At 39.1% G+C, this 8,316-nt stretch overlaps 1 protein-coding gene across 1 annotated transcript; it reads left to right on the forward strand.

The window, feature by feature from the left end:
- The first annotated feature begins 321 nt into the window (after window positions 1-321).
- LOC149018582 (pleiotropic drug resistance protein 1-like) lies at window positions 322-7,979 on the forward strand. The gene is made up of 24 exons (XM_089152770.1): window positions 322-1,122; window positions 1,228-1,348; window positions 1,443-1,531; window positions 1,642-1,726; window positions 1,836-1,995; window positions 2,115-2,191; window positions 2,677-2,730; window positions 2,826-2,916; window positions 2,997-3,298; window positions 3,394-3,675; window positions 3,778-4,094; window positions 4,200-4,360; window positions 4,455-4,558; window positions 4,673-4,826; window positions 4,909-5,013; window positions 5,115-5,248; window positions 5,337-5,669; window positions 5,759-6,049; window positions 6,138-6,221; window positions 6,319-6,452; window positions 6,540-6,767; window positions 6,856-7,027; window positions 7,115-7,369; window positions 7,464-7,979. The coding sequence occupies exons 1-24, from the start codon at window positions 731-733 to the stop codon at window positions 7,728-7,730; spliced, it is 4,392 nt and encodes a 1,463-aa protein (XP_089008896.1). The 5' UTR covers window positions 322-730; the 3' UTR covers window positions 7,731-7,979.
- Window positions 7,980-8,316: the final 337 nt, after the last annotated feature.

Below are 8,316 nucleotides of genomic sequence, written 5' to 3' on the forward strand. Positions count from 1 at the left end.
GCTCAACCAAACCCAACCCAACCCAACCTTATTCCTACCAATTGAACCTTCCATACAACTTGCAGCAATGTGAGAAGGAGTGGTTTGGCCGGCTATTCTCCTACTCATTTATTGAAAAATCTTTCAGGATAATAAGTGTAAACCTCATCTTTCCTCCTTTCACGCCTTATCTTGGCGGTTTTACACTAAAAAAGGAAATTTTTATTAGCTTAAACGAGTCACCCTTCTAGAAGTTCGAAACCAGTTGTTTAAATTTAGACAATGTCAAACTTCAACTTCTAAGGACCGTATACAATGCTGGCTGACGTGTTCGTTACTTCACAATACTATACGCAGGTCTTTCTAAATTCTGTATTCAAAATTCTCATTCTCGGAAGTTGCCTCTCTTGATTTCACTCCTATATATATAGAGATCATTTTTTTCCACAATCCAATTCAACATTGCCAACAACATTTCTTGGGTGATTGGATTGTATCTGTTTCTGTAAACTAAAGAAGACCAAGAAAAACAGAGCAGCAGATCTGTTTCTTATATTTGAGTTTTCCAGCTCAAGGATTTTGGTGTTTCAGAGCAACACAGAGTGATTAACTTTGATGGGTTCTTGTCAATTTTAATCGGTCGAGCACAAGTTTGTTCTTTCTTCAGTGAAAACCCACTTCAGAAAGAATTCCATCTCTAGAAAATCTTGTGTATTTTGAGTGGGTTTTGCAGTAACTTGGTGGTGGTTCAATGGAGACAGCTGATCTTTACAGAATTAGTAGTTTTCGGAATAGTCGCCGCGGTGGCGGCAGTTTTCGTGGTGGTAGTTTTCGCGGCAGTTTGCGCGCGGAAAGTTCTTCAATCTGGAGGAACAGGGGATCTGATGTGTTTTCAAGATCTTCTGTGTCTAGAGATGACCAGCTCGGTGATGAAGAAGCTCTGAAATGGGCTGCTATAGAGAGACTACCCACATACGATCGTATAAGGAAAGGTATATTTGCTGTTGCAGAGGGTGAGACGAGGGAAATTGATATTGACAGTCTTGGGTTCACAGAGAGGAAGATTCTATTAGACAGACTACTTGCTGTTGCAGACGAAGACAATGAGAAGTTCTTGTTGAAGCTCAAGGACCGCCTTGATACGTAAGAAATCCGAAATCCTGTTTCTTTTTCTGTTTTCTGTTCTGAAGGCCTCAAACATAGAGTTGCTTTTCTTATATTTCTCTTTTTTCTGTTTTGGTTTCTCAGAGTTGGAATTGAAATTCCCACCATTGAAGTTCGTTTCCAGCAATTAAGTGTAGATGCAGAAGCTTTTGTGGGAAGTAGAGCCTTGCCTACCATGGTTAACTTCGCTACCAACGTGATAGAGGTAGTTATTCAACCTTTAAATCATCTTATCGAAACTTCCCTTTTGAATGTTGAGCAACTACAGCTTACAAAGTGTTTGTTGTCTGGCTTAAAAGGATATCTTGAGTAGTGTGGGAATTCTTCGAAGTAAAAAGAGGCCATTACAAATCCTTCATGATGTCAGTGGAATAGTCAAGCCTGGCAGGTGAGCAGATTCAAGAGAAAGTCTCTGTTTATAACATGATATACCATAAGAGTTTAGTTGGGTTTCCTCCTATGCTGATCAAAGTTACTTGTTTGGTCTGGATTTTGTAGATTGACATTGCTTTTGGGTCCTCCAAGTTCTGGAAAGACCACTTTGCTCCTGGCTTTGTCAGGAAAGCTTGACACAGATCTGAAAGTACGGAAATTAGATCAATTTTTTGGCGGTTCTTTGTTCTTTTATAGATCTTTCTGTAAATCATCTTCCAGTGAGAAAACTAAGATCTGTTCTGCTTAATTTTGTTCAGGTTAGTGGCAAAATAACTTTCAATGGCCATGAAATGAATGAATTTGTCCCCCAAAGAACAGCAGCGTATATCAGTCAAAGGGATCTACATATAGGGGAGATGACCGTACGTGAAACTTTAGCCTTTTCTGCTAGGTGTCAAGGAGTGGGAACTCGTCATGGTATGTAGTTGAATGTGCCAAGTTTAACGTTAAGATGGTTTGTTTTAGTTGGCAAGATTTAGCCTGATCGTTGGTATTGAATTTGAATCAATTGTTTTCAAAATTTGCGAATTCTGCAGATATGTTGACAGAACTGGCAAGAAGAGAAAAGGAGGCAAAAATTAAGCCAGATCCTGATGTCGATCTTTTCCTCAAGGTAAGAAAACATAATTTTGCAATTGGATAGCACAGGGTTTGATCACATTTATCTTTTTGTCTTTCCTATTCCAAAAATCTGTTGTGGGTTGAGGAGCCAGTCTTTTACCTAAGGCTGAAAAGAACTTCTCAGAGTAGGTGATTTCACTCCTGCTGAAACCAAAACGTTTCTTTGAAATGCCCAAAATGAGGGGTGAAATCCACAATTGGCCTAAAACCTGCCCTTAATGGTGGAAATTAGATGTACTAGTGTCTATCTTCTGGAATAAGAACTTTCTATTTCATTGCCCAGTTGGGTTCTTTTTTATTTCATTTCATCTTTTGCGCCATTTTTTGGTTAAATTTGTAGGTTGTGTTGTTCATTTTCCCACACTCACAAACAGCAACACCCTACAAAAAATTATGAAAAATAGATGAAAATTGCAAATTTCTGTCTGTGATTAGTCTAATTCTAAGGGATGACAATTTTTATTCCGACATCTACAGGCAGCATCAATTGAAGGACAGGAGGTCAATGTGGTGACTGACTATACTCTAAAGGTATCAACGCAAAAAGCCATCTATGGAGAAAGAGTTTTTAAGATATAGCTAGATAGGATACTGATCATTCATGTTGCTCCACTTTGAACTTACAGACTTTGGGACTTGAAATTTGTGCGGATACCATGGTTGGAGATCAAATGCTCAGAGGTATATCTGGAGGACAAAGAAAGCGTGTCACAACAGGTAGCATAACTTCTAATTCTAACTAGTCATTTGTTATGATCCTTTCTATGTTCCTGAAATTCTTGACTGACATGATGCAGGGGAGATGCTGGTTGGACCAGCAAGAGCATTATTCATGGATGAGATATCCACTGGTTTGGACAGTTCGACAACCTTTCAGATTGTGAATTCGCTGAGGCAATTTATCCACATTCTAAATGGGACTGCTGTTATCTCGCTCCTTCAGCCAGCACCAGAAACCTTTGAGCTCTTTGATGACATTATTCTCTTATCGGATGGACAAGTTGTGTATCAGGGGCCACGTGAACATATTCTTGAGTTTTTCGAATCTGTGGGTTTCAGATGTCCTGAAAGGAAGGGAGTAGCTGATTTCTTGCAGGAGGTATGTCTGCCTTCAAAGCCCTGATCATTTATAACCTTGTTTTCTTTGCTCTTATTATTTAACAAAGCTGGTAATCTATTTACTGGATTTTACAGGTAACATCTAAGAAAGATCAGCAGCAGTACTGGGTACGGAAAGATGAACCCTACAGATTTTTCACCGTGGATGAATTTGTTCAGGCATTCCGCTCATTCCATGTTGGTCGTAGGCTCGGAGATGAGCTTGCTGTTCCATATGATAAGTCAAAGAGTCACCCTGCTGCATTAAGTACTGACAAGTATGGTGTTAGCAAGAAGGAGCTATTGAAAGCCTGCATACAAAGAGAACTATTGTTGATGAAAAGAAACTCATTTGTATATGCTTTCAAGATGGTTCAGGTTGGCAACTGATCTTATCTGATTTTTATTCTGACCAGTTTCTACACATAAAACTAAATGGAATTTCTTTTCTTGTCCTCTTTCTTTTTTTTGCTTTTCCAGCTTACCATTGTGGCATTCATAGCGATGACTGTCTTCCTGCGTACTGAAATGCCTAAAAGAGATGTAATTGATGGTGGCATTTTTTCGGGTGCTTTGTTCTTTGCTCTCACAAATATTATGTTTAATGGACTGTCAGAGCTTGCCATGACTGTCATGAAGCTTCCTGTATTCTACAAACAAAGAGACCTCCTGTTCTTTCCTTCATGGGCATATGCACTCCCTTCATGGGTCCTAAAGATCCCGATCACCCTAGTTGAAGTTGCTATTTGGGTGTTCATGACTTATTATGTCATAGGCTTTGACTCAAATGTCGGAAGGTAAATCCAAAGTGACTGGTCTTAGTGTTCATAGTCAAGGACCAGTTTTACTTTTTGTTTGCAATTGTTGTGTAGGTAGTAACTCACAGAGTGTCCTTAATGCAGGCTTTTCAAACAATACCTTCTACTTGTGTGTGTTAACCAAATGGCATCTGGCTTGTTTCGATTGATTGCTTCATTGGGAAGGACCATGGTTGTCTCAATGACATTTGGGTCCTTTGCCTTACTTGTACTCATGGTTCTGAGTGGATTTATCTTGTCAAAAGGTATGTCTTGGAATTATAGATGGAGGTTTCATTTGATTTCTTCCACTTCCAGGTTTTTAGGCTCAACTTTATATGAGCTTCTGTCTTGTTACAGACAATATAAAGAAGTGGTGGATTTGGGGCTACTGGATCTCTCCCATGATGTATGGACAAAATGGACTAATGGTGAATGAGTTCTTTGGGAAAAGCTGGTCAAAGGTGAGGGTCTCATTTTTTTCCCCCTTCCTTTTATCAGGGCATAATTGAAAACTTATGATGGGAAGAAATATCAATCTAAAGGTTAAATGAGGTTTTAATTTTTTAATGTTGCAGCTGGTTGCTCCTAATATGACTCTGGGAGAGGCAGTCTTGGAATCTCGTGCAGTTTTCCGTCATTCATACTGGTATTGGATTGGAGTTGCGGCATTGATTGGTTATGTTTTCATATTCAACGGTCTATTCACAGTTGCACTTGCTTATCTCAATCGTAAGTATCATCTATTTTTTATTGATCCCTTAAAACTTTCATAACTAAGTCATTTTATCTAATACTTATATCCATACTGCAGCACTTGGGAAGCCTCAGGCAGTTATATCTGAAGAAAGCATCGATGACCAAAATGCCAGTAGAAATGGGGAGGTTGAGCTATCAGCCAGGGCAAAGAGCTCTGTTGGTAAGTATTCATCTGCATGTGGTCAAGGCGTCGAGAAAAGCCTTTTCAACTTTTACTTTCTGCAATTTGTCCACATAATTTAATCAAAATGACATAAACAGGAACATCATCAGAGTCTTCATCTAGGACGGCTGCAACTGAGGGCAATCAGAACAAGAAGCGAGGAATGGTTCTTCCATTTGAGCCACAATGCCTTACCTTTGATGAAGTCAAATACTCTGTAGACATGCCAGCGGTAGATTTCACCTTTCAAATATAAATGCCAAAGTAGGAAGAATTCTCCTATTGATGCGGTAATTAATCACTGTTCAACAAATATGCAGGAAATGAAAGCACGTGGTGTTACAGAGGACAAGCTTTTGCTTCTTAGGGGAGTCAATGGAGCTTTTAGGCCTGGAGTTCTTACAGCTCTAATGGGTGTTAGTGGTGCTGGTAAGACCACTTTGATGGATGTGTTGGCTGGAAGGAAAACTGGAGGATACATTGAGGGAAGCATCAAGTTATCTGGCTATCCAAAGAAACAGGAAACATTTGCACGTATATCAGGATATTGTGAACAAAATGATATCCACTCTCCTCATGTTACGGTCTATGAATCCTTGCTTTATTCTGCTTGGCTTCGGCTAGCTCCTGAAATCAATGCTTCCACTAGAAAGGTAAATGGGGCAGATACTTTCATCCTTTAATTATGCTTTCTTTGATCTTTTGGGTGTTTTCTAATGGGTAAACGAATTGATGATTACAGATGTTTATCGAAGAAGTCATGGATCTTGTAGAGTTGGACTCACTGAGGGAAGCACTGGTTGGGCTTCCAGGTGTAAATGGTCTTTCAACAGAGCAGCGTAAAAGGCTAACTATTGCAGTTGAGCTTGTCGCCAACCCTTCAATTATATTCATGGATGAGCCAACCTCTGGACTGGATGCAAGAGCTGCTGCAATAGTGATGAGAACAGTGAGAAACATTGTGGACACTGGACGAACTGTGGTCTGTACTATCCACCAGCCAAGTATTGACATATTTGATGCTTTTGATGAGGTTAGAAATTCTTGATGTCGATGAACTCATTTCATAATGGCTTTCCTAGTATTTATCCAGCTTTTAATCCTCTTAATACTGTGTGCAGCTATTCTTACTGAAGCAAGGAGGGGAAGAAATATATGTGGGGCCACTGGGGAAACATGGTTGTGAATTGATCAAGTACTTTGAGGTGAGAAAAACTATGAAGATCATAGATAAGTAAATGAATCTTGTTGACTTTCCACCCTCATTACAGTAACTGATATATGGTTTGTTGTTCATTAAAGGCAATCAAGGGAGTCAGTAAGATAAAGGATGGTTATAATCCAGCAACATGGATGTTGGAGGTGTCATCAACAGCCCAAGAAGCAGCTTTGGGGGTGAGCTTCCCTGAGATATATAAAAACTCAGACCTCTTCAGGTAGGTTCCTTGGTAAATTTCCTTCTCTACTTAACACAGCTGTTAATTTGTGGTTATAGGTATTAATATTCTAAATGAATAATGCAGGAGGAACAGAGCAATGATCGAGGAACTGAGCAAACCTGCCCCTGGCTCCAAAGATCTCTATTTCCCTACTCAGTATTCTCAGTCTTTCATCACCCAATGTATAGCTTGTCTATGGAAACAACATTGGTCATACTGGAGGAACCCACCTTACACTTTTGTGAGGCTTTTCTTCACTACTTTTATAGCTCTGATGCTTGGGTCAATGTTTTGGAATCTCGGATCTAAAACGTAAGTCACCTTTTACTAGAGTACAAACTCAAAACATTCTTTGCTTGTTCGAGTTCCAATTAATTTGATTTATAATTGGATATTGCAGGGCAAAGTCACAGGATCTCTTTAATGCAATGGGTTCTATGTATGGTGCTGTTCTCTTTCTTGGGGTACAAAATGCTGGATCAGTGCAACCTGTTGTGGATATCGAACGTACAGTCTTTTATAGAGAGAGGGCTGCTGGAATGTATTCAGCCATGGCATATGCCTTTGCCCAAGTAATTATTTGTCTTTTTGTAAACCCAACCTCATCTGTTTAATTTATCTTCATGTTTCTCACCAAATAAGTCTTATTTCTGGTGCAGGTTGCTATTGAGATCCCTCATATTCTCCTCCAGTCCTTAGTATATGGAGTTATAGTGTATTCAATGATTGGATTCCAATGGACAGCGGCGAAATTCCTGTGGTATATGTTCTTCATGTACTTCACATTGCTATACTTCACCTTCTACGGTATGATGGCAGTGGGTGTTACTCCCAACCAACACATTGCATCTATAGTTTCTTCAGCATTCTATGCGATATGGAACCTTTTCTCAGGATTCATCATTCCAAGAACAGTAAGTTCTGATTCTGTTTTCTCATTTGGTATGAAGAAATAATGTAATTGAATCTTCTTCATTTACTTATTCATCTTTGTTTTGTTCACTGCAGAGAATTCCTATTTGGTGGAGGTGGTACTATTGGGCCTGCCCAGTTGCTTGGACATTGTACGGATTGGTCGTTTCCCAATTTGGAGATATAACGACTGACATGGACACGGGCACTGGTCTTGTCCCAGTTAAAGAATTTCTCCTGGATTATTTTGGATTCAAGCACAGCTTCTTAGGAGTGGTTGCAGGCATGATCGTTATGTTCACTGTGCTTTTCGCATTCATCTTTGCTTTTTCGATCAAGGTATTCAACTTCCAGAGAAGATAAGATGATTCTACAGCATGAGTCTAAATCAAGTGATCGGCCATCTCTGAAGCCATGTATACAACATATGTCTCTGTTTTCTGAATATTAGCATGTAGTTAAAGCAAGTCAAGAATTTTTATGAATTCCACAATTTAATTGTTATTTCTTTGTTTTGAGTTTATGTAAAGAGTTGAATTTTTGTAGAGTATTATACTCAACCAGTAACAAAGTTGAAATTTTATTGTTCTTTCCAGAAAGGAGGAACTGCCATCATTGTCTATTTTTCTGAATTACAAGATTAAGCAAATGATTATGTCCAACACAACATGGTAAACCTCTGGCAGTAACAATTCTTTCCATAAACAGAGGGTATCTTTTCGTATTCGTTTGCTCCTTCCCTCTTCTTTCTCTTTTGGCTCTATAACATTTTGTGTTTTTTTGGTAAGAAGTTAAAGACTTCATTCATAAACTTGAAAGAAAACAGACACACACACACACCAAACAAAAGAAAGAAATACAAAAGATAGATACATGAAATCACAAGGTTTGGTCCGAACCAAGGAGTGTAAATTGACCAAGCTGTCGTACATGCAATAAACAGGGTTTG

Source organism: Hakea prostrata, chromosome 4, assembly GCF_041222555.1.
Source record: "Hakea prostrata isolate BN-2017 chromosome 4, UWA_Hpros_2, whole genome shotgun sequence".
NCBI classification, from domain to species: domain Eukaryota; kingdom Viridiplantae; phylum Streptophyta; class Magnoliopsida; order Proteales; family Proteaceae; genus Hakea; species Hakea prostrata.